This window comes from Wyeomyia smithii, chromosome 3 (genome assembly GCF_029784165.1).
Source record: "Wyeomyia smithii strain HCP4-BCI-WySm-NY-G18 chromosome 3, ASM2978416v1, whole genome shotgun sequence".
Taxonomy (NCBI): Eukaryota; Metazoa; Arthropoda; class Insecta; order Diptera; family Culicidae; genus Wyeomyia; species Wyeomyia smithii.
Genome location: NC_073696.1, coordinates 264627832 through 264655328, shown reverse-complemented (window position 1 = coordinate 264655328; position 27497 = coordinate 264627832). Strand labels below are relative to the sequence as shown.

The 27497-nt window shown below is 38.0% G+C and overlaps 1 protein-coding gene across 5 annotated transcripts in view; it reads right to left on the bottom strand.

Moving 5' to 3' along the window:
• The window catches only part of LOC129731158 (uncharacterized), a 511313-nt gene that overhangs the window by 107193 nt on the left and 376623 nt on the right, over positions 1-27497 (bottom strand). For all 5 annotated transcript variants that reach the window (XM_055690957.1, XM_055690956.1, XM_055690959.1 and 2 more), the window contains exon 5: positions 1364-1574. In XM_055690957.1, the coding sequence (XP_055546932.1) occupies positions 1364-1574 (211 nt within the window). The remainder of the gene's footprint in view (positions 1-1363; positions 1575-27497) is intronic.

The window sequence follows — 27497 nt, the reverse complement described above, 5'->3', positions numbered from 1 at the left end:
ACGAAAACAGCCGTAACATACGCTCACACTGTCAACAACTGAACATAACTGCATTACTCGGAACGGAAATCTAATTTAGCGATACCAGTGGTATAAACTTGTACATTTACACATCAAAGCAAGAAACTACATGTTGCAAACCAAATGAAATATAAACTCCCACACGATTGGTTTATATGCTTAGCCGTTTCAATCTCATTTATTAAACATCGCTATTAATAGTATGCTTAAGGGAGCACCGCATGGTGAATTCGAATACCGACAAATATTTAATAGTGTCCAATTAGTTTCGGAGTTACAAGCATCAAATGTTAATGTTTAATTGATGCTCGTGAGAGCCATAACCATTCCCATTTTCGTGGTTGTAAAACAACTTGCATAGCATGAGAGCTTCACGGCATTCCTCAATCAACGGAGCTACAACTGTGCCCCCATCCGGGTTTGAGTATTATTTCGACTCCAGCTTCCATTATAACGTCGCTTTTAAAGCTCTCCTCGCAATGAAGATGCCAAGATTTGATTTGATTCACCGGCAGAACATCACAGCACAGCGGAGCTGATCCTTTTTCCGTAAGTTCATCAGCTTCACAGGAAATTGTTTCGAAATAGTGGCAAATCTAGGCAGCATTAAACCAATCATCTTGATTGAGAATCCAGTCGTGGTCGTTTTGGATTTACTGGAAGAAGTTCACCGAAATGTCGCCCTGGGCTCCGGGAGCTTACGGGAAGAGAACGGAACTTTTCGCAAACTGCTGGGCTGTATTATTACTTTTTTCGTGTATCCCACTTCTGTCACTGAATCGCTGGCTAACAACGATTTTTCTTAGGTGCTTTCGGCTTTATCATTCGATAAAATTCGGCTCTGAGGGAGTATTATTCAAGGAAACAGAGAATTAAACAGAAATCATTCGCGGATGATATTTTCTTGTTAAACAACTTGTATGTTGTGATAAAAATGGTTGCTGAAGGAGTGGTGTGAAGCGACCCGAATGGAAGGCAGCAGCGAGCAGCAGCGGAAGGATGGAGAATATTTACATTTCCGCTCTTATTGAGGATTTATGCCGTAATGGCTTTCGCAAAGCGGGTTGTTTTTTTGCGAGCTAAATTTATGATCCGGAACGGATCACAGCAGGGTGAGCTAAGAAAAGAAAATGTGATTTCCGTTTCAAAGCCTATCGCTGTTTTTGTTGATACTGATGGAAAATTGAATGCCAGTAGACCTTTGAATCATTTCGTAATTACAAATCTGCAAAAGTTATCAAATACAACTGCGGAATGAAGTTTTTTTTAGTGGGACGATTTAGAATGGCAAGTTGGCGGCGAGGGAGCCTTAAATGATGATCGAATGATGTACGACACTAACCTGTAACTTCCAGGTAGGACGCCAAGTTAATTTTCGGTTCCGTGTTCACTTGGCACTCGTAAATGCCACTGTCTTTCGGTTGTGCGTATTGGATTTTCAAGTCCCAGTCGTCCGAATCGATCGGGTGAATCACCGAAAACCGCTGGTCGCCTGTGTATGTGTCGATATTCGACGTCAGTATGTGAAGGTCCCGTTTGCGCATCCAGGAAACCTGTAAAAAAAGAAACAAAGTTATTCACCAGACCAATTGGTTTAAACTATACAAAAAAATGTTTCTTTTGAAATTCTTAACCCCAAAGGGTTCAAAAAATTTCCACGTGTGATGTACCCGACTCGAACTAAGCACAAATTTTCAATAAATGGTTTTCACTATTCAAAGATACCTTTTCCGCTGCATTTAGCTGCTCCCGACTGACACCCAGCAGAGAAGACCGTAGAAGTATGAAGGATTAAAATGTTTTGCGCGAAAGTGTGCTGGGGAAAAGTTTGCCATTTTACCGAGACAAGTTGCTTAGTTTAGCGGCAGATCAAAGCGGTGGAAAACATTTTCGCTGACGAAAAGACCTGACGGCTGTTATCGAATTTCCCACCCCGCTGAACCGGAAGGTAGTCTGTGGATGTGTGTACAAACGGCGCCGGTTACGCTTTCCCCAGCCAACCGACGACGCAAAGTGAAAAGACTCAGCGTGAAACTTTCCGAGCAGAAATCTATCGTCGATGTGGATGCAACTTGCTCCTAGTGCTTCTGTGTCACTTCGGGAAAATGCTCTTCCGAAGCAATTGGAGCATGCTACTGGTTTAGGTATAGAAAAGCAGCAGGGGAGGGCGGTTTCTTTCGAAAGAGGATTAACTCTATCTAATATTAATGCAGCGAACAGAATGTGTGTTACATTTTCTGGGAAAGGCAAAGTCGATATTATAGTACTATGCATTCGTTACTAATCTTCGCTTCTTCAGGGATGTTTTCATTGATTGCCTAGAAATTAGGGCGTATTTCAAAAAATTTGTTTCAAACTAATGGATGCAAAAAAATAAGGTTCAGAAACGAATGACAAAATATTGCTTTTTATGACCACTAAGTAAACGGGATTCAATCATTTTTGTTCGGGGCACAAAGTACCCCTATGCTATCCCATTCTACATCGAATAATTGACAAAATGTCGTCTCACAACTCACTTCCGCTGACAGACGTACGGACGCACTCACTGTGCTGCACTCAGTCCGGATGCAACCACGACGACGCATGCAGGGAATTTATATAGTGGTGCCTTTGTGCAAAAGGATTATCATTATTGTTTGCGGCACGTCGGCTGCTGCATGCACTCCGAACCAGGGCCAGGCCAGGCTAAAACCGAACCATGGCACGCCCAAGATAAATCACCAGAATGGCATTCGCTCTGCTAATCGCACGCCAATGACAGTGATGAATGATTTGTGGAGATTTATAAGGGCGCGTTTTTCCAACTGCGGCTTCCCGTTCCCCTCTACTACTGAAAACTACTAAGTGTGTGCTAACGGCATTGTTTAGCTTCCGTCTGGCTCCTGCCCGGATCCCGGTGCTCTTTGCGGCTGTGGGTGGCTGTCGACCACTTTGCACTGAGATGAAGTCATATTGCGTGACAAGTCCGTTAGGACACCGGCAAACTGCATCTAGTTGCAGAACATCATAGTTTCGTGCGAAAGTCTTTGAAATGTATTTTTGATGCACTGTCTTGGGAAGTAACAGTGCTTTTGTACTATGATAGTATTGATGTATATCATGATTTTTCAAAGTTTCACTCTATATCATGCTTCACAAATTTTTGTTTCTGCTAATTCGAGAAATGTGATACGCATGATATTTAACATTTTTTTTCCAAAATTTTCCATGACTATTATAATGGGGCGTAGTTATATGGAGAAGATGAAAATTGATAGCACAGAATCAGAGCCAAGTTTTTTGTTCCGAACAATCTTTTATTTATCAAGGAGACTGGCAACGCTGTTACAGGATGGTGGTTGATGTGTATGTTCGCTCCGGTGTTTTGTATTAAAAAGTGGTTATTTTACAAAGTAAAGTGAGTTCGAGTGTGGAGCATTAGTGCACAGCGGTCGGTGATGTATGCGAAAGTGGAGCGGAGGCTCCCCGACGGAGTTCTGGACGGTTTCGAGAGTATTTGGATTCCCACTCGTCAAGCTGGAAGCTAAGTATCAGATTTCTTGAGGGGGGCGATCACATATGTTATCTTCTATTTGCGTAATTGTCCATTACGGAATTGCAAGGCACACCTCAATCTTAAGAACGACAATGACTGGAAAAGTCCATCAATTTAAGGCCAATTGAGTCTTGATTTAAACAAACATTAAGCTTTTTACATCATGTAACTATAACTACCAAACGGCTTTCTGGAATTAACATATGTGTTCGCAACCTCTTCGATACTCTTGCGTACAACCCGTAATTACAACAGAAAACACATCATTGAGCCCCTCACAAAAATGACATTTTCATTTACTATTAGGGTTGTGTCCGAGATAGAAATATCGAAATATTTATCGTTTCGATCATCGGTATCGATCGCCACTGTCGGTATCATCGTGACACTCTGATATTTCCATATAATTGTTCTGTTTGTTTTTTTTGAAAGTTTTTCTTTCTCCTTATTGTGGTTGGTTGCAGATTACGTAAATAACGCACGCGGAGCGATAATGGTATTGTGAAGAATTGCTGAAGGGCTTTCGTGAAGCAGCATCGGTATCAGATCGATATATCGTCTCCTTTCGATTAATGGGGCCGATCTATGATATCGATTTATACTTGCTTCCGCATCTAAGTGACGGCTTTTGCTTTATTTACACAGTGTTTCAAATATTTGCAAGTGATATTTTTGTTGATATTCCGATTTTTCAATATCATTCGGAATGGTGTTACCTTTACATGCAAGCAGAAAGTATAGGCGAGCTCGAGGAAGCATTTCAGCCATGCATTCACCCGCTTACCGAACGAGTAAGCCACCGGTGTAGACGGCTCCAAGTTAACTAGTTAGATACAGCAACTGGAAACTTTTTTTTTCCAAGAGCGAACCGTGGATTCTTGATTCGGCTAGTTTCAACGTAGAACCAAATAAAAACAATATTGCAAATAATTTCTTTTACCTGTTGTGTGCCTATATAGGTCATATACAGACCACGGATGGCTTTTATTTGCCGTTTGCGATCCTACCTATTAAGCACGAAGTCCAACTCTACTCTGCTATTACTGGGTCAATATGTGTTTTCACCTGCAGCATAATAGGAGTAGATGAATTTTCGGTTTAAAGATTCGACGCTGTTTCGTGGTGAACTAATATTTATTGTTGGTGAGAGGAACCCTGCGATTAGTGGTCGATGATGTGCTACAGTGACCGATGTTTGTCAACAGTCTGGCCCAACTGTGCAGTGCAGTGATTGGTCTCAAGCATCAGGAGTCTAGGTCAGTCTCTGGAAATGAGATTTGCATTTATGACAGTCAGTTGCTATGATATCAAATATTAGACATACCCCATTCACTATCATCCGATTCTTGTTTTTCATAGAGCTCCTGTAGTTTTAGATGATAAGGTCCTTTTTCCTTAGCCAATTGTAACCAATCCTGGTACGTCATATTCTCGTATAGTCCCATGTTATGTTTGATACTGTCCCACCAAGTGAAGGACGGTCTGCACCGCCGTAAATGTCTAGCTTGTAGACGAGCGGCTACCCTAAGCGGGTGTGATCTCTCTCGTCTTCGCACGTGACCCCACCATCGCATTTGGTAAATCCGTATTTTTTTGGTGATTCGTCTCTTTTGAAGTAGGGTGTTTACAGACTTTGCCGTCTGTCCAGAATCTGAAGCACGGCATAAGCTAGCCATTCCATGGACGATCTGCTTCTCATACTCCCGAATCGAACGACGACTATATTTAGTTAGAACTGCCACTTGAGTCCCGTAAATCATAGCGGGAGCAATAACTGTTTCATAAATAATACGGGCAACTTCCCACGTTGGCTTATACTTTCTCAGAAACTGCATAACCGCTTTGGCAACTCGGACCGAATTTCGGCATCGCGTGCGTACAGTCATTGGTCGATCCAATCTTGGGGTGAGATAGACTCCTAAGTATCGCAGTGGGTCGGTAGTAGCATACTCTTGTCCATTGATGATAATTCTGTCTGGAGCATCGCCTATAGGCTCTCGAACCAGTACTTTACACTTGCTGTTGTTTAAATTTAACCCCACGTAGCCCAAATATTCAGTAAGCTTTGTTAATATTATCTCGAGATCTTCAACGTTTTCTGCAACTATGATCAAATCATCGGCAAAAGCCAAAATCATGGGGAGAGTTATGCGGTCTAGCTGATTTAGGCGCAACGTAGCTACTTCATCTTGTACAGACTCCAGAACCGATTCCATGATAAGATTGAAGATAAATGGTGAAAGCGGACACCCCTGCTTGATCCCGCGAACTCGTTCGAACCGCTCTCCCATTTGACCCTGCCACATGATTTGCTGCTGCTCTCCACGAATACACTCCAGCACGCGATTAATGAAGGAAACCGGCACACCTTTTCCTAAATAGTACCACTAATTAAATCTATGTTATTCAAAATAAATTGTGACTTACTCTTCAAAATAGCAGGCAAAGCAGTGAGAGATACACAATCGAACGCTTTCTCTATGTCTAACGACATAAGAATTAGCGCTTTTCCAGCATTCCAGTATTCTTGTAATACGCGCTGCAGTACATGCAAGTGGTCTATAGTGGACCGACCTGAAAGGAAAGCAGCCTGATGCACTCCTATCGGCCCAACAACTGCACGCAACTTTTCCAATACCCACAGAGCGTATATCTTATACGCGGCACTTGTCAAGGATATTCGACGATAATCATCGATTGTCTGCGGTGACTTAACTTTGGGAATAGGCACGATGATGGAGAGTTTCCATTCTTTTGGTAGTTTGTTTTCAGTCCAAATACTTACGAGAAGTCGATGCAACTCCTCAAGGGTGTTCTCATCGCTATACTTGAAGTACTCAATATATATATGGTCAACACCAGGAGCCTTGTGGTTTTTCATTCGGGTAAGGATACCTCGGATCTCACTCAAGGTGGGAGGTGGAGGGAGAACATCGTCCTCTGTTTCAGTAGGAAACTCAGGCATCATCAAAGGACCGGTACTGTTCATATCTGTCCAATCTGTGAGTCGTATGCGAGGTAGTACACGACGGTTAACTTTACTCTTGAAACGCTTTATATATCGAAAGGTCTGATTAATCCGTTCGCCTATAGGGTACTTTTCCAAGTTTTGGAAGAACAGCATCGTTTCTCTCTCCTCTGACTCTCTCTTCTTCCTTCTGAGGTCGTCCTTGGCATCTGCTAACCTGTGTGCCCATATAGGGTTATCCGATCTATTGAGCCAAAACTGGCAACGCCTTATTTTAGCTACGATAAGCCGACCCTCTCTGTCCTGAAGTATCCGAGGTCGTCTTGACAGAACAGCAGCTGCGGCTCCACTAATCTTTCCGCTCAATTTGCGCCAGTTTTGATCTATGTCAACATCTGTAGCTCTGCTAGCTACACTGTTTGCCAATTGTCTCTGATATCTCTCGCGCACTTCTTCATTCTGCAGCAGATTAGCATCAATATTCATGGTAGCTTGGAAACCTAGCTTCTGCCTTCCTCTAATCGCTTTCGATTTACGGTTTTCGACGATATTACAAAGCAAGACTTTATGGTCAGAAGAGACAGACCCCGGCACGGTGCATTGTAAACGTCGAAGGTACAAACAAGAGCTTAAGTGAGTAAGTAAATGGTCCACCTGGGATGAACTTATTCCATTAGTCCATGTTCGCTTGAAAGACGCATTACATTGGGTACTTCGAACAGCAAAAGAATAAAGATTACAGAATGCCCTCATTTGCTGCCCATTCGCGTTGAAGCTATCATGTCCAGCATATTTACCAAACAAACTAGCCTCATTTTCCGAAAGGTTATTACAACTCAGTTGAGAATTGAAATCTCCAGCAATGATAGTTCGGTGATCTTTTAATGTTTTGTTTAACATCGTCCCAAGCTTAGCAAAAAAGTGACCGTTGTTTTGATTAGGTCCATGTACATTGATAACAACAAGTAACATGGGAGAATCCTCAACCTATAAATAAAATATCGGGGTTTTTTTTTTTTTTTTTTTTTTTTTTTTTTTTTTTAAGAAAAGAATCTAATTTTACCAGGCAGGATAGCTCCATCATCTGAAGATAGGGATCCGTACTAATATGTTTTTTAATTTCAACTGGTAAGCCATTTCGTACAACAATAGCAAGGCCTCGCTTTCTTCTTCGGGTCGCACATCCTATATACCATTTATAATTCGATGTGAGGAGCTCCGAACACTCTAAATTCATTTCTTGTAAGACGGCCAGGTGAACATTTTGAGACATGAGATAACCATCGATTCCCTCTTGCTTACTACGATCCCGACAACCATTTACGTTCAAAGACGCAAAGCGCAATCCTTTTTTAGCACTTACGGTGACTTTTGGATAGTCCGAACAATTTGGGGATCCCATGACATCTGTTTTCAAAATTTTTCTCGCTACAACAATCGGATCTAAGAGAGTGCGTTTTTTAAGCGGTGACGCAATACAGGAATGAGAATCTGAATGCTCCAGATCAACAACACTGCGATAGACAGAAGGGGTAATCCTGGTATCTTCCAATATATGCAGAATAATGGGCGACCTTTGTCCGATCGGATCGTATCGAAGACTGTCTTGGGCGGTACTGTGCAAAAATATGACAACTCCAAGCTGCGACGAAAGCGCAGCAATGGTGGATCGCCCACCATTATGTTCTCCTGACCTTAGACCAAATGTAAAATTATTTACATCTTCCACGGTAGTACAAAGAATGCCACACAAATTCAAAAATGATACCGATTGCAAATCAATTTCGGCAGCAGCTAAATAACGTAAAATATTTAATCCTTCATCGGTCGGAACACACTTAGTCAGCTGATGGGATATGGACGTCAATAAAGTATTCAAACCCTCACCAAAGGTTAAGGTGGTTACTCTTGTTATACAGTCGCCCAACAATACGATTTGACGGGTGTTATTATCGATACGGCCAGGGTAATTTTGACGACGCATGCAAATAACACTATCATAGTGCGTATTTACTCCTCCCTGACCACGATAAAAAATATTGTAGATAGGTTGGTTGTCGCATTCGGATCGTGCCTTGAACTCGATTTTTCCATTTTCTTCATGAACGATTATGATGATGGAATAATAATACGAAAGCGCCGCAATTGATTCTTCGCCGGCCCAGAATCCCGGATTCTCCAGCTGATCTAAATAAAATCCAAATCTTTCTGCATCAGAAGCACCTTCCATAGCGTCACCATTTAATAGAATGTAGGGGGCGTATAGCTCAGATCGGCTCCTTATCTCCTCCACAGCTGTACGTCGCAAATCCAAGCTATAATTCTTGAATTGCGGATGGCTTGGAGTAACACCATAAATTTGGTGTGCCAACGCGTTAAACAAACAATCACCATCTCCTGGTACCTCCTGTAGCCAAAAGTAGTTTCCGGCACGATCCACAATCTGATCCGTGCTAACCTTTATTATACAAATGCGAAATGTTATGGCATTGATGTGTTGCGGTAAAGGGTTTTGTATTACCATTATTATGATTTTTTTGCCTAGTGGTTTCTATAATAAATGTTATTAACTCAACTTCAACGCTCTCTAATCACAAATTGAAATGTTTTTTAATTGAAGAATAGTCAAATAATATTAGAATGTAAAACCGAGTACCAGCAAAGAACTGCACGAATGAAGCTAAAAAAACTCGATTTAAAAAGAAAATTCAGTGGTGTCAGATGTTTTGAAAAATCTCTGCAGCTGCTCGAGAAACGAAAGTTTGCTCGAAATCTAGAAGAAAAAAAAGGTCCGTACATTTTCTGGTAGGAGTTTTTTTCTTATTTTTTTTTTTTTTTTTTTTTTTTTTTTTTTTCATTTCCAGTATTTGAGTTTCCTGGCTGTTGGACAAATTATTGTAATATTTATAAACCTTTAACTATTTACTCTGGAACGTTGAATGCATGACAAATAATCTTATTTCGCGAATTGACTCGGGGCTCTGCATGGTTTTCATGTTTTTTTTTTTTTTTTTTTTTTTTTTTGTTTTTTGGGTTGGGGTTGAGCTTTAAGTATGTAATCTGCCTGAACTTTTGTACAAATTATAGCGATGTTTGCTTTCAAACATTCACTTGAAACCTGCATCATGCATGACAAATCTATTCCTGTTTCGATCGACTGGTTCGGCATTTTGCGAATAGACTTGTGGGTTCGGTGTATTGTGTATACATAGGCACTCCCCCTTTTTGGGAAAGGAGGGGGGGTGGTTATACTTGGACTGTAGAAACATGGACTGTTTTTTTTTTTTTTTTTTTTTTTTTTTTTTTTTAGAGCGGGAGTCTTTGGACCAGTAGTCGGCACGCTCTTGTTTGCATTCGGAAAGGGCAGTCCATTTTCGCGCGCGGTATGTTGATTGCACTAACTGTGGCTATCTTACCACTACATCGTATAATGCTCGGGTGTGTCTCGTGGTGGCTCTCTGGTCAAAAACTTCGCTCGCGGGTTTTTTTTTTTTTTTTTTTTTTTTTTCTTTTATTTTTTTTTTTTCTTTTTTTTTTTTTTTTCACCATTTCGGTTATTTTAGTGCATTACCCATCAGGGCACAAATTAAACGCGTTATGATATTTTCCACTGGTACCAGTAATTTGCGTAGTTTGCGTTCGGCGTGCGGTTGTTGCGTTCTACGAAATTCAGATTGTTCACGAGATGAAACGTGAAGTTTGGTGTAATACAGACTGTAAACGATTGACAAGTTGCCATAGATAACTCCGATTCTCCTGTATGCCGATACAGCAATCGTGGCGCGGTTCTATTTATATCGTCTCCTGGTGGCCGGTTGCCCAGAGATCGAAAAGTAATCTTATCGTGCGCGAATCTGTGTAGAAAAGATCGCACCATCAACCTCGATGGATCCAGATCAATTCCTTCCCACTAACACTAAATCCTTCCTTTGATACTTGTGGATGATGCAGAGGATTCCTCGGTCTCTAGTAGCAACAAGTATTAAACTAACACTCACGATATCCCTTCCTCTATTGATCTGCATTGGGCGTGGCCAGCTACGTTATTGACCAGTGAAAAGAAAGATCACCAGGAATTGTACACTGAAAATGGCTTGCTACTCCTAGGCACCATTTTGACGGTTCTTTGTACAATTTCAGCTGATTCTGGTCAATCGCGGGCAACACACGGGCGATCAAATATGCTATGCTATGCTATGAACAATCTTTTATTTATCAAGTCGTTAAGTTTTATCTCCGCTTATCGCATTGCATTTCAAATTTGTAAGAAAATTTCTATGGGACACCTCACTTGTTTACATTTTGCTCTCTAAAGAGCATATCAATTCTCTAATAATGCACTTCAGCCCACGGCTTCTTGCACATTGTGATTTTATGTTTTTTTTTATTTGAAAGTTTTATAATGTCAGGAGTTTTTCATTTGAAGGTTCAACGACTTCAAGATCTCTGGAATTCGTGTGAAGATTTAACGACTTCAGGATTTCAGAATTTTGGGATTCTAGAATTGTTAGATTCTAGATTTTCGAGATGTTGGAAATTCAAGATTTTACGGTTTGGATATAAGAATTTTAGGATAAAATATCTTTGGGGTTTAAAATAGTTGAATTCTTGGACGGTGGTTCGGCGTGCATGATTACATAAAATTTCCCAAGTTATTTATGGGTCATTCCATACGAAGAGTACATGCCACTTGGACACGACCATCACAATTTTTACTCAAAGTTACTAGTCTATGAATTGTAAGAAAAAGAAAAAAGAGATTTTGAACAAAAAATGCGTGACTTTGCAATAAACAGGGGGTCCCACAGAGCGGTGGGTATTCCAATCGACACCAAATTTGGGATTTTTCCAACAGTAGATGAATAATTCTCCCAACTTTGAGCAAAATCTTTGATGTTCGTGTCAAAGTTTGTGTTTTTCCGTGGTCACTTCGCTAGGAATGACCTTTATGCAAAATAAAATCCCTCTGAAATACGAAAAATAGACAGTTATTGGGAAAACATTTTTATGAAACATTTTTCACTGCTTTTGCTGCAAAAGCAAGTTACCGGGAAAAAAATTTTGAATAAATGAATAATTTAATTTTCCGTTCTGGAGAGTTTTTGACAAAAGCGCGAAGCCCCTTCGAAATATGAAAATATTGTTATTATATTTTTGGCGTGAGTTGTTAGCGACGGACTTTTTCATGTCCAAACTTACCCTCAGTGCACTAATGTGCAAGAATATTTCTCTGGGTCAATTTTGATTTTGGTTTTTCAGGATTGCAGAATATGAAAATATTAGAATTTAAGGACCTTATATTTTTGAATTTAAGGATCATAGGATTTTTTGAATTATGGGATCTCAAATTCTGGATTTTGGGATTACCTAATTTTGGGATCTTAGAATCGAAGAACCATATGTAGACAGGAATTTGAAATTTTAGGATTTTGGGTTACTAGCACTTTAGTATTTTTGATTTTGATGATTTGGTGATTTTCTATCATCCGTTTTTTGGTTTTAGGATTTTGGGCTTCACAAAATTTTTAGTTTTTTGTAATTTAAAGATCTTAGAAATGAAGGTGCGGATATCCATTCATTAGTGGAGATCTCTGCATCCATTCGGGGATGGGTGGACATCTGATAATATGAAAAACATCCGTCTAGCCCTGTACGCAAGATAATCTGACCATGTGGAATACCTCTACGGAGAGTATTATATTTTATTGAACAAAGGAACTCAACACTAGCACTAGAGTGTAATTCACGAGGACCAATTTTCCCTCGCAAATCCACTGTCTATCTAACTTATTTTTTTAACCTTTCTCTACTTGCCTAGTTTATTGTTCTGACTTAATCGACTACGAGCGGCTACTCTTGCGCTCGGCCGCTTCTCTGAGTTCCTAAATAACCCTGTTACTCACCGTCGCTCAGGCGGATCCCAGCCAAGCGGACTACTTGGCTTACACTGTGAGCAAAATACTGACCTACTCACGATCTTAAATTTAACTTGCGGAATTTAGAAGGGGACCGGATTTAGATCCATTCTACGTCCTTTGAAGAAACGGAGTTCAGAATTTTAGGATCGTAGGACTTAGGGATTTTTGAATTTTAAAACTTCCAGTTTTCAGAATTTTATAATTCGGGACTTAAGAACTTCATAATTTTGTAGATTTAAAGTATAGGATGAGTGGGACTTTATTTAATTTGAATATTATAGGGTTTTCTGAATTCGAATCTTAGAATTTTCAGCTCTTGGGATTTTATAATTCTAGAATCTATCAATTTGAGGTAATAGTATTTTGGAAATTCAAAATTCTAGTATTTTTAGAATTTGCTATTTGAGAATTTTAGTATTAAAGAGTTTTACGATTTCATGACTTTGGCATTCAAGAATTTAAATATCTTAAAATAGGCTTTCTTTAGGAACAATGTTATGAAGTGTAGCAGGTGTACAAATCGGCGGATACAGTCAGCGGATAAAACACGGCATGTTGCAGTGGGCTGGGCATGTAGCGAGAATGCCGGAAGAACGACCAGCGAAGACTTTATTTAGCAGAAATCCCGATAGAGGCCATCGACTTCGAGGTAGGCCCCGCACTCGATGAATGTGCGTTGTCGACGAGGATGCCTGCGAAATAGGTCTTAGGGGAGATTGGAGGATAGCAGTTCGAGACCGAGTGACATGGCGACGTATTCTGAATTCGGCATTGGATCGATAACCGGTCTGTCGACGTAAAAGTAACGTAAGCAAGTGGGCACAATGCTGGTCTGACTGATGTAGCACCAAGGCATTGTTCTTGACAGTTCTTGCAGGTTACGATTTTAGTAGAAAAATTTTTTCTAGTACTTAAAAAATTCTGAAAATTTTGAAATTTGGAAACCAAGATTTCAGGATTTTTTGTTTCATAGATTTTAGCGCATAAAATTTTGAGTACTGGATTTCAAGTCTAGGCTAGTCTAGTCTACACTAACACAGCCAGTACTTGAAAGGATCCTGGAAAATGATATCCACCATTTAAAAAAATGATTTCCATACATTTTTCTTGTCAACGGCCAGGCTTACCGTGAAGCGCAATATAATACAATATGATCTAAGAACGGGGACAATCCGTACCAACAGCTCCGTTTGTAAGAAGTAATAAAATTCATTGGGAGTGACAAAGCTAAAAAAGTACATCCCTTTGTTAACCAATTTCCTGGGATGGAACATAGGTATTTCCTCCTTATGTTCGGGTTTCGAAACCAAGGATATAGCGCCTTTACTCGCTTCAACAGTTACGGCTGGAACTTGAGCACTAACTCTAGTCCTAGCATTTTCAGCATAACCATAAGGTTATAGCGCCATTACTCGCTCTCCGAAAGAAATATGAATTAGGAAATCTCAACATTGTTCAATATATACTGAGAATTCGTCTCCCCTGTTTCTTAAGCAAAATTCATGGCTTTCCATTGACACTTCGCGTGCACTAACATGAGCCAACCTTTGCTTGTGAACGATCACATGGAACAAACTCACCATCCAGGTTTCCGTTCTTGTCGACGTTCGCCCATGCCTGACCCAAACTGCCACTGAAATTGAACCAAAAATGCTTTGACCTTGAACGCCCGCAGCAACAGCGACGAAATGATGGTTGCCGTCCTATTAGATTTTTGAATTCTTCACTGTTATCACTGTCCATTTTTCAGTTACGACTATTGTTCCGAAACAACTCGACTCCGATTCAGAAATACTTCCAAACGCTAGGTGGGCTCTGATGCTACCACGAACGCCTGTTTCTAATATTTCGCTTAAGGTTTGAAGGACATTATGCCGGAGTGATCTAGAATGGCATTTTTTTTTTTCTATTCTTGAATCACTTTAATGACAACACTTCAAGCACGTAACAATAAACTGGTGATTAAGAAACCACCATAATTTGTAAATTTTCCTAGTGAAATTGAAACCACGTCAAAAATTCACGTCTATTCGCGCTCTTGGCTTGCTGCGATCCCAAGATATCAGGTTTTTAGTGTCTTAACATTTAGTTCAGATTTCAGGATTTAGCTTTCAAGATTCTAGGTTTTTAGAATTCAAGAATGTTATAATCCTTTTTAATTTTTCAGATTTCTGAATTCAAAGGATTCAGAACTTTAGGATTGCCAATAATAGAATTTCAAAATATTAATAAATCTAGAAGATTAAAAAAAAAACTGGAAGGTTTCATCATGGGTTTTAAGGGATCTTCGGATTTGAGGATTTTTTGAGGATCTTCGTAGCTTAGAACTTTAAGATTTCAGGTTTCTTAAATTGTTAGATTTCTAGATTTAAAGATTGAAGAGTTGTAGGATATCGACAATTTCAAGTTTCACGATTTTGAATTATAGGATTTTGGGATTTTATGAGTATTATCGTCTATTTTTTTTAATTCCAAGATTTAAGGGCTTAGGTATCTACTTTTGGTTTTGGTTGTGAATTTTCTGTATTCGAAAATTTTTAAGATTTCAAGATTTCAGCTTTGTGGTTTTAAGTATTTAAGGGCTTATCGGATTGTAGGTTACTAAAATTTGGAGATTTCAGATCCTTTGACAACCAAATGGCCTGATTCTACTGAGATTAGAATTCACGACCAGCCGCTTACCAAAGCGGACTCTGTAACCTTGCAGCTACGGAGTTCCTCGAATGAGTTGAGAATTATCATATTTGAGGATTATACTGTTTTAAAATCTTGCGAACGACTTGACATGGGAAATATAAATTGTTTTTATTGTTTATGGATCTTGGAAGTTAAAGCAGAAACGTTTTATAAAACTGAGCATGTTACTAGCCTTATTGATAACTGTATTGTAGTGATCAGGATACTTTGGGATTTTAAAATTATCGGATTTCATGATTTAAAGATTTTTTAAATTTTTAAAGAAGTTTGTCACTTACGAATGTGACGATTTTAGCTTTGATAGCTCACCAGTCACAAACTGGATGTCCCAATTTCTACTCCACTTTCAGAATTTGAGGATTCCCCGAGTTTAGGATTTCGGGGTTAAAGATTTTAAAGTTCTTGGATTGCAGTGTTTGGAGATTTTAAGGTTTAGAATTTTCAGGTTAAAGGTTGCTGAAAATGAAAATCTTGGGAATGTGGAATATTATGACTTCAGGATTTTTTGATATAGCGATTTTTTGATTCAAAAGTTCGAAGAACACTCGAGTGGCTTTATACGCAGTTTTTTGTTCGGTATTTGTAATTTACGCTAGTTTTTACTCTGATTTTTCAGCGAAGTCGTTTCTAACATAATATGTATTCTACAGAATTCCCGAATTTTCGAATATTCACAGATTTGACTAGACCTAACAGATTTTTCCTGATTTTCATCTTGCCGAAACGAAATTATGATACGGGACACCCTGTTTCCCATGAGAATAGGTAGGTTAGTAGGTAACCAAAAAGAATTGTTTGTGTTGTCTGAGAGATCATACAGAATTTCCCGTGATGATGTACTACGAGTCGAACTAAGTAGCTTTTTGGAAACTGCAGGGTTGAGGTAGTTAAACTTTCCATGTACTAAGTTCACTTTAAATGGCAGATGTGGAGGTAGTTGACAAAGTGACATTTTCGAAAAAGTTGTGGATAATAGTTTTGTCTTTATGAAAAAAATACACTCTGAAATTTTTTTTTTTGTTAAAAGTTAGTTTTTTTTAATAAAAGTTAAAATAAAATATAAAAATTATTTTCTAAAAAAGCTCAATTTTTGAAAATCTATTTTTTTTTATAAAAACTACAAAAGATTACCTAAACAATGCAATCTGTCCTATTATGGAGAAATCAGAAAAGGAAAGTTATGATATTTTTAAAAAATTTTTCTTTGAATTTTTTTCTCGAGGGGCATTTTTTTTTTTGGAAGGGCAAAAGCGTAACTACAAGACGTCACACCGATCAAACAAACCGTTTTGGCCCCAAAAATATTTGTAATCATCAATACCTTCCTAAAATAGCACTTTTCAATAGCTTCTCAAAAATGAGTCGTCCCGGACGAACACATGCGATTTGCATAGATTCTCTAGGATTCCTCAAATTGGATTCGTGAGCGTCCTTGAAAAGAATTCCTGAAAAAAGAATCCTCAGGAATGCCCTGTATATGGCTTTAGGATTCTTGAATAAGAATCGTGAGTGGGAATCCTCCGGATCGTGTTTGCGATTCCTTTCACGATTCCGTCACCGTGTTAATCGGTATCTTGGGGATTCTTACTCAGGATTCTCTGCGTATTAGTAAGGGGTGTTCAAAAAAAAATTAAACCAATAGCACAAAATAGCATCTTTTGCCTATAGAAACGCCTATGCAAAGTTTCAGCCAAACCAAAAATGGTCGATTCAATTGGTTGCCCGTTTTTTGTGAAATTGCTTTAGTGTATTCTCAATTTTTGTAATTATAGGAATTTAGGATTTCATGACTTTGGCAAATCTTTTGAGATTTGTGTTTTACAATTTCATTACGTCGGATTTTAAAATTGTTAAACTTTAGAATTTCAGAATTTCTGGATTTTAGATGTGCCCATTTCGGAATTCAGGGATTTGGGATTTCTAGAATCTTAGAATAGGTTTTAGATTTGGGATTTTAAAAAGTTGTGGGATTGGGATCTCGAAGTTTAAAGATTTCAGGATTTTTAGATATCTTGAATTGCAGGATTTTATGGTTCGCTGATTTAAGAAATTAAAGATTTCTAAAATTGTTAAGATTTATCGATTAAAGATTTTATGATTGAAAAAAATCGAGAATGTTTTGCTTTAGGTTTAAAGTATCCAAGGATTTTCACATTTTCAGATTTACCTTAAAAATTAAAGATTTTAGTATTTTAGACTGTTAAGATTGTAAGATTTGTGAATTTAAGGGATATGGAATTTTAGCGCACGGAGGTTTTGACTTCAGGACTTCAGTGATTTTTAGTTTTGATTTTCGGTTTTAAATTTTTGTGGATTCTGGGTTTATTGATCTGCGGTTTTTAAAGTTTTACGGGTTTCAGTATATTAGAATTTCAAGGATTTCAAAATTTCATGATTTAAAATTTTGGGATTTTAGAACTGAAGCATGATAGGAATCTAAGATATTAAGTTTTTAGGGTTTTGGGATTTGAGAAGCAGTTTGGGATTTCTAGTTTTTAAAACATTCAGATTTTGAGTTTTTAAGAGATGAGAATTTTAGTATTTCAGAATTTGGGGTTTCGAGGATTTACAAATATTAGCATTTTGTAACAGGGATGTTACGGATGTGAGTTTTAATGCGATATGTGATTACGGATGTGATGCGGCTGCGGATATGTGATTACGGATGCAGATGTAGATGCGGATGTCAATTTTCATGCGGATTTTCCACATTTGCGGATGCGGATGCGGATATCCGTGGATATGGATAGCATTTCAACATGTTACAATTTTAACATCTAAGGATTTCAGTACTGTAGAATCTTATGATTTGAGGACCCCAGCATTCGAGGATTTTGGGATTTTGAAATCTTAAGATTGTAGGATTCAGTTTCTTACGATTTTTAAGTTTTGTAAATGAAGAAGTTTGAGTTTTGAGATTTCGGGATTTTATGATTCCTGAACATCAGGATTTTACGACTTTAGTTTGTAGAATTTCATGATTTAAGGACTTTGAAATACCAGGGCGAGATTGTGTTTTACAATTGCTTGAATACCATCCCGTGAGGATCAGAAAACCAATCTCTTTTGGTTTATTATCTTAACCTAGAAAGATTGGGAAAGCTCACAAATCACGGCTTGGATGTTACAATATGTACCCCGTTGCACTGAAATAATATTACCCCGACTTACGGGACTCTAGGATTTTAGAGTTTTAGGATTTGGAGACCTTAATATTTTGGGATTTCAGAATCATATAATTAAAATATTTCAGTGTTTTAACAGTATCATGAATCTGGGATTTTATATTGTGGGACTTCAGTATTGTAGAACTTTAGTGTTTTACGCGTCGTACACAAATTGCGTGGCAATAAAAATCTAGATTTCAAACCCCTCCCCCTAAGTATCAATAAGTAACGTTCGATATGATTCACCCACTAAAATAACGTAACGCTGAACAACCTAACCCCCCTCACATTGTAAACATTGTAGTTACGTAACTGTCCCTACTCCCCCCTATGTAGCAATAAGTAATGCAGACTTAACCTTCCACCCCCTTCATGCGTTATGTAATTTGTGTACAACGCCTTAGTACATCAAAAATCAAAGATATTATAATTTCAAAGTTTTCTGATAAACAAATTTAGCTATTTTTGGAATTAAGGAATGAAATATGGATTGTTGGTTTTTTAGTTGATAATGATTGTGGGATTTTGAGTTTTCAGGATTGCAGAATTTGAAATTTCATTGTTTTTGATTGATCGTTATTCGAATATTTTTTGGGTTTTAGGGTTCATTTGGTCCAGGATTTCACAATTCTAGTATTGAGGACATCAGATAAAATGAAATGGAATAATGCAAGATTTTTAATCGTAACGCATGGAGACATGGTTAAAATTTTATCACACATTTTGGAAACAATACAACTTTTATCGTACCATAACTCTTTAGACAACATATCGAAAAAAAATTTATGAAACTTAGTTTACCGTAATGAAATGATTGGTAAGATTTATGACTGCCAAATTATTGGAATAACTAAAGAAAGACCCATAACTTAAGCAAAATAAGAGCGAAAACAAGAAGAACACATTTGTGATAAAAGTGAACAATTTATAAAATTTTAAAACGTTCATGACTGTTATTGTAGAACTTTTAGGGAAAGTATTTTGCACGAATGAATAAGAAAACTAAACAAGTTGTTATTAACTGGGCTGAGGAAATTGAATTTAGAAATTGTAGTGTAAAAAAAAGTCAATGACTGATTAAACTAGTGAACGACTGAATAAATAATAAGGCTATCCTTGAATCAAAGGTCCGTCATAAATAAAAATTGCTCCTCTAATAACCATCTCGTTAGTCATTAGCGGATTACGAAGCAATACGCTAGCTATCAAAAAAGAATAATATTCATCTACGTATTGCCGCACTTCGTTAAGCCGGCAAGCGCTTGACACAAGCAGCCTTGTAAATTAGGATAATATGAATTAGTGAAGCAAATTACAGCCAATCCTCTGGGAACAAATTGAGTCCATTGTGAGCGTGATAATGATCTTGACTAGCAGACAAAGTCCTACAACTCAATTACACCGGTTTCAACAGTGCTCGACTGCAGACGGTTCAATTTCCTAAAGCTAAAAGCCACCTCCACACACCTGATATGTTTCCCCCTCCCGTCCCAGAGCCGATGCCTGGCGGCTCGAATTGTGTGGAATGTTGCTCTTGAAATGGTTTTTTGAAGCAGGTGGGAGTCGGCATCTAGAGTATCGGTCCGGGACTCTTTCAAAGTTCGTTATTGATTTATCAGAAGTGATTAACGTTCGCCAGCGGTGAGTAATTGTACTGTTAATTCAGGTATGGGGATCTTTCTGAGGTCGTGTTATGTTGTGCTAATCTTCTTAGATTTCTCGTTTAACCGAAGGTGTCTTTATCAACTCGTTCTTTTTGACAAATTCTGAGTTAGGCGAACCGAAACACGGATTCCGAGTAAGCGAGACTCTTATCACTTTCGGTAGAACGAAAATCTGAAATTAAAATAAACTGACTATGCCTCCAGTGTGCGATCGGAAATTAGGTGTTATCACGAACGAAACAAACAAAGTGAAATATAATCAGCGGTTCAGCGGAAGTTTCCATGGTTGTGGTTTGTTGGGTAAAGTTTTTGTCTATGTGGGAAAACTATGAAGACTAAGACTATCATTTATTGTAGCGTTTAATAAATTAATGATAACGATTGTTTGGCGGAGTTCGAAGCCACAGTCACAGGGGTTGCGGGATGTACACATTCATCTTTTTTGAGTTCTTGCTGCGGTCGGAGCCACCTAACTTTGTGCTATTTTATTAAAGTTAACGGCCAGCAGTAATTGGATTTTTTACGACACTTTTATGGTTGGTAAACCGGGAGACTGGCAGTCATGCATTCCGACCCGCTCCCGGCCGTGTGTCACTGACAGTGGGTGCTGTAAGTGTCTATTAATGACTAAGTGCTTTGATCGACCTTTAGATTGTGGAAAAGTTGATAATATTTTACTCCAAGGGAAGCTTAATTAAAAATTGACGCAAAATATAAACAAAACAGCTTAATGGCGGGAAAATAATTTTGCAGTTTATGGCCGTTCAAAACTTGTAAAGCTGACTTCAGTAAATTTATGCAAATACGATATTGACTATTCATCGGATAAGGAAGATTTGCCGAAATCTTTTCAACGAGAGAGGCTTTTATAGACTTAGCAGTTCATTCAGCCTCATTTTTCAGATTCGTTAACAGGGGCTTTGCGCAAAACTGGTTTCAATTAACAGCATGCACCACATGTAACACCTAATCCAAAACTGAAATTCTGAACTTAACGAATGACTCTCCTTCCACTAGTTCTTGTCAAACCGAATGAAAATTTACATGGCGGCACCCCGCATAAGCGGGGATGAAACTTTCCAACCGACTAAAATCCGCATTTGATCTGCCCATCTTAGCACAACATGCAGAATTCCTGTAAATCTGCTCTAGTGGTGCGGACTAGCAGTAAGCCGTCGACGACAGCAGAAAATGTGAGCTTACAGCCGATTTAGCAAAATGAGCGGCGACTACCGGAGGAGCCCGAGCCCCGTGGTTGAGGTGCTAGCTAAACTCTACCGGGAGTAATCCCGAAACTTGAATTCATCAAATTTATCGTCGCTCCGGAGAGGAATAATTAAATTTATCCTGCGGTGCTCGGATTTCTCACCAATTTTCCTCATAAATCCTTCACAAGGCAGATAGAAATTGTTGAAAGATTTAATTACGAAAAGTTTTGTGCAGTATGATTAATGAAATTCCACAAAATAATCAAAGGTAATTCCATTGCGAAATCGGCGGCCCTGCCGATGATGGGAAACCACTTTTAAGTTTGTGGCTTTGATTGCGCTTTGTAACGGTTCGCTTCAATCAATCATGAAGCCTCCACTGTCGCAACCGTCTGCCAACTAAAGCCGGCGACAATCAAGGATCATCGTTATGAAAATTAATGAAAATATTTTTAACATTCTCCGGTTTCTGCTGAAAATGTTAAAGTTGAGGGGCGACGAAGCAGTAATAAGCTTATACCCCTATTCATGTCGCGGCAGCGTCACAAGCATCGCTTTGAAGTGCTGGCTGCAGCCATGCATGATTAATGTTGGAAGCACCGCAGCAAACGAAGGTTTAAACATAACAAGTCATTCCCGGCTTCACCGTTCCAATGTTTGGCGCCTCAGTTGTGAACTGAGGGCCAGCCCGCAGCCAGTAGCTGCAGAGATTGGCCACCATTCGCCTTTCGGAGCCAATGCCGATGGCAAAATGAGCGGGCGAAACACAGCCTCGGCACTGTTGTGTTGTATACAAAAACAGGAGCAGAGAAAGCTGCCTCCCAGCGTTGGCTAATGTGGGATAAAAGGACGATGAAAGCCGCGTTCGAGTGCTGCTGATCACTTCTGCATAACGCCTTGATAGCACATTTGATGGGGCCGGCACTAATCTAGGCATGTGCGCCTTTGTCTGGTATTTGCAGTTGTATTTTTCTAGCTCCGGGCGGACAAACAGTCTCGGGACTAGACGGGGCGAATATCTGAGTTAACCACATTGCAAATTCAGAATGTGGCAGCTATGTTTCATTGAAATATGCATTAAGTTATTTAATTTTTTTTTCATTGATGGTCGTTGGTATGCTTAGAATCAAACAAAATGCAGATGGAGAAATGTTTACAAGAATTTTCAAAAAGAATTGAGAATAAAACGGTGTCTGGTCTAGGTTGAAGTTTGTTTTTTGTATGCTCGTTTGAGTTCCCCTTGCTGATTATGAACAACCATCAAGAGGCAAAAATGAAGAATGAAAATTGGATCAGAATTGTGAAATAGAAAAAAAAAAACAGTTTTTGAGCCCTTCAAATGCCTATATTTTAAAAAGACTGTTGTTTTTTCAATTCAATTCGGTTTCCGGTTTTCGTCAAAGTTAACTAAACAAAGGCTATAATGGGTAAAATTTACGAAAAAATATATTTTCACTAAAAGTGAAGAGACAGAAAAAAAAGGTCATATTATTGAGAACATAGAAAAGTGATAACAAGAGTGAGAAAAATGATATAAGAAAATAGTTTGGATTAATAAATAGGACACTGCAGGAACAGAATTGAGCGGTGGGAACTTGACAATGATTGGACATAAAAACGTGAAGACGGAGGTAAAAGGACTGAGAAAGAGAGCTTCGTAGCCGCAAGGTTACAGAGTCCGCTTTGATAAGCGAGTGGTCGTGGGTTCGAATCTTAATAGAAACAGGCCATTTGGTTGTCAAAGGACTTTAACATGGGTTCATTCTCAGGCTCTCCAGTATATACCCTTCCTTCAAGCTGAATTCTATAGTACCCTTGCTGACTTGCATCCTAACAAAAAAGTCTCTCTTATAATAAAACTGTTCTGAGTAACGTACAATAGTTCTCTTCAGGGAATTGTAATTATGACGCGGTCTTGGCTGGAGGAACGAAGTTTCGATAAGACTCCTTCCTCTTGACAAAAATATAAGTCCTACTTATAATAAACCTGACCAGAGGTGAAGCATTGAGTGCCTCTTCAGGGAATTGTGATTGTGACGCGGTGATGGTAGGAGGAACGAGGTTACGATGAGACTCCTTTCTCTTGACATAATAAGTCCCTCTTAGAATAAACCTGGCCAGAGAGGAACGTTAGGTGTAGCCTCAGTTCAGGGAATTGTAATTTGGCGATATTGGTAGGATATAGAAAAGAGGCTCGGTATAGTAGAGCAGTAAGCTTGAAATGAAAGGGTAAACTCTCACACACAAGCACGGATATATAAAAAAGCGCATCATTCACTTCAATAGTGATACTGCCAATAATATAAAGTGCGGAGTACAGAAAACACCTGGGCCATATCACAATAGATCAATATGTCTCTGGTCGCAGTGATGAGTCCACACAGAGAAAAAAAAGGACTGAGAATGCAAAGAGAAGACGAAAAATGAAATAAGAAAAAGAAATCGAGAAATAGATAGTCGAGCGAGGAAAATGATATCATAGACAGACGTGAAATGACAAACACCCGAAAACAGGGATTAAAATTGTATTACAAGAATGGGAAAAAGTAGCAGACAAAAAATGAAACTTAGAAGACAGAAACTGGGAGACAGCAATGAACAGACAGTGAAAAAGGAAATAAGTAGAAAGATACGAGTCGATAGAGAATGAAAAAGTCCAAAATGAGAAAACAAAAATAGTATGATAGAAATGAGAATACCGGAATGAAAAGAACAATGAATGAAAATTCAAAACTAAAAATATGATACGATAGAAACGAAGAGATAAAAACGAGATGATAAAGGTGAGGAAACAGAGAGTATAAAACGGATATAAGAAAATAGAAATGGAAAGACAAAAATGAGAAAACAGATATAAGAAGAGAGAAATAAAAAAAAAAATTAGCAAACAGAAATATAAAGACAGAAATGAGCAGACAAAAATGGAACCACATATATGACAAGGTAAAAAAAAGAAAAAAAAGAAAATAAAAGACATATTCAATAATTCAAAAATGAAAAAATAGAAATTAAAGCACTCAATTATTGAGCACAAATGATGAGACAAAAATGTTGAAATAGAAATAAAAAGACAGACTTAAGAAAATAAAAATCAGTAGACAAAAAAACCCAACATAGAACCTTAGTAACAATTTATGTTTCATCATACTCTCGGAAACTCTCTTAAAACTTATTGTCATACGCTTTTAAACCTGAAATGTTGCTTGGGAAATGAGAAGACATGAATAAGAAGCCAAAAATAATAGGACAGAATAAATTAGATAGAAATGATGAAACTAAAAAACCAGAAATGAAAAGATATAAATTAATAAAAAAAAGAAACAAGATAGAAATGAAAAGACAAAAATAATAAGACCGAAATGTTAGAGTCGAAAATAAAAGAAGACAGAAACGAGAAGACATAAATCAGGATATAGAAGAGAAAATATGGAAACGAGCGAACAAGAAAAAAAGGACAAAAATTAAAAAGTCACGTAATAACGGGTCCTTTGCTGCAGCATTCTTCACGTCTAGAATTGTTTGACTTCCCTCGTCGAACCAACCGTTATGTCGATTTCTTTTCGACGAATCCAACAGCACCTTTCGCTGCGTTGGTAATGGCTCCTCTCATAGTACTCCAGCAAAAGATCGCAATGCGGATATTAAAACATGGGTTCGAGGCCAGGTATTGAAACTCGGACATAGTATAAACGAAATGCTGTTGCTGAAATGGGTTTCGCGATTTTCAAAAAAAAAATATATATATATAAATAAAAATATAATTAAACATGTAGTGAACCATGACCAGCCGTAGAAACAAATTTATTAACAAGAAGAGTTCAGTGCGTCTTGAACTGTCCTACAGATCAGACGTTTTTTCGGTTGCTTGTGGACTGGTCTTTGACTGCCTATAGCTTCAAAGTTTGTGTTTTGTCAGTGTGTCTTTTAAAGACTACCTGAAAGTTATCAGTCTTTCTCAAGACTACCTACTTTTAAATTTAACATTTGTTTTAACTTTTTTCGTATCACCTGAAATGGCTGGACGGAAAAAGAAACCTCGCATCGCTGCGGGGAGGAAAAGAGAGGCATCTCATTCTGACACATCGAGTGTCTGTAGTGACAATCCTTTTGATATTTTGCCTGAGCAAGAAGCTGGTGAAATGGAAGTTACCAATAATGAAACTATACAAAATATAAAATCTTTAAAAAAGGAGAAAGTTCCACCTATTGTGGTAACTATTTCTTCTGAATTAAATATATTCAAAAAGGAACTTTCAACGTTTGTTTCTGACGTTAAAGTTACCTATCAAATTGGCCGTAGAGGTGAATGTCGCTTATTAGCCGACTCAGTAAAGGGTCGTGATCGTCTTGTTCAGTATTTAACTGACAAGATGTACAAATTTTTTACATATGACACCAAGAACGCCAAGCCGTTCAAGGTTGTCTTGAAAGGTCTCACCAACGATCAAACCGTTGATGAGATCAAACTTACTTTAACAGAATTACTTGGCATAGCCCCTACCCAAGTAATTCTAATGAAACAAAAATCACGAGGCGAAAACAGTCAGAGAACTGGAATTTCCCTTGTTAATTATTTAATTCATTTTAACCGCAATGAGGTTAACAACTTAAAATTTCTTGAAAAAGCACATGCTTTGTATAATGTGCGTGTAAAGTGGGAAATTTATAGGAAGTATGGCGGAGGTGAAAAGCATATCACCCAATGCCGTACTTGCCAACGTTATGGCCATGGTTCCAAATTCTGTAACATGGACCAAAAATGTCTTAATTGTGGAGACTCTTCTCACAAAAAGGACACATGTCCTGTGAAAGAGAGTAAAAATTTTCGCTGTGCGAATTGTAACGGCAACCATATGTCAAATTTTTATCAATGCCCAGTCCGTTTAGCAATTGTTAAGGCAAGGCAAGGTAAACAAAATTCAATTTCTCAATTAAAACCAACTTCAAAACAAAATTCTCCAAGCGTACCAGTGACGCATAGTTTACCTACTCCTTTGCATACCCGTTTAACTTATGCACAGGTTACAGGTAGTTCGAACATTATACCGCCTAGTGTTGGTAGTTCGAAAATGACCGTTAATATGGGTAAGCAAAACACGCTAGAAAATAATTGTACACCTATTACTCCAGCTAATATTGCTGCTGAAAATATTTTTTCTAATGTCAACTGCCTGGGGCCTATTACGGCAGGTAAACTTTCTTTTTTGCAACAGGCAATGTTCGATCTTATGAACGCCATGTTGCAGGCAAAATCAATGTTTGAAGCCATTCAAATAGGCACAAATTTTACTATTAAAATTGTTTCTAATTTAAAATTTAGCAATGATTTTAAATAAAACAATTAGAATATTAAATTGGAATGCTCGCTCATTGAAGGCCAATGAGAATGAGCTTTTTAATTTTTTAACAGTAAATAATGTGCATATTGCAATTATTACTGAAACATTTTTGAAACCTAACATAAAATTAAAATATGATCCCAATTACGTGGTTCATAGATATGATAGGATTCAGGGTTCCGGCGGTGGAGTTGCAATTGTTATTCATCGCCGAATCAAACATCGTGCTCTTCCCCATCTTGAGACGAAAGTTATTGAAACTTTGGGAATTGAAGTTCAAACTGAACTTGGGATTTTATTTATTGCCGCAGCATATTTACCATTTCAATGCACACGCGAGCACAAAAATTATTTTAAAGGTGATTTACAAAAACTCACCAGAAATCGTTCGAAATTTTTCATAATCGGCGATTTTAACGCTAAACATCGTTCATGGAATTATTCTCAAAGTAATTCCAATGGCAAAATTTTATTCAATGATTGTTCTTCAGGATACTATTCTATTTTGTCTCCGAATAGTCCTACATGCTTTTCTTCTGTAAGAAACCCTTCAACAATTGATTTGGTGCTAACAGATCAAAGTCATGTATGTAGTGATTTGATTACACATGCTGACTTTGATTCTGACCATCTTCCAATAACTTTTTCTTTATCACATAAATCAGTTTTAAACCCTATGAGCTCTGTTTTTAATTATAACAAGGCTAATTGGGAAAGATACAAAACTCATATTGAGAGAAATTTCAATAATGAGCTTGATTTGCAAAACGAAGTGAATATTGATTCCGCTTTGGAAGCATTAAAATGTGCAATTGTTGATGCCAGGAATTATTCTGTTCCAAAGGCTCAAGTGAAATTTGATTCATCAATAATTGACGAAAATCTTCAACTTCTAATTCGTTTGAAAAATGTCCGCAGACGTCAATATCAACGTTCTCGTGACCCTGTTTTTAAAACTATTTATAAAGATTTACAGA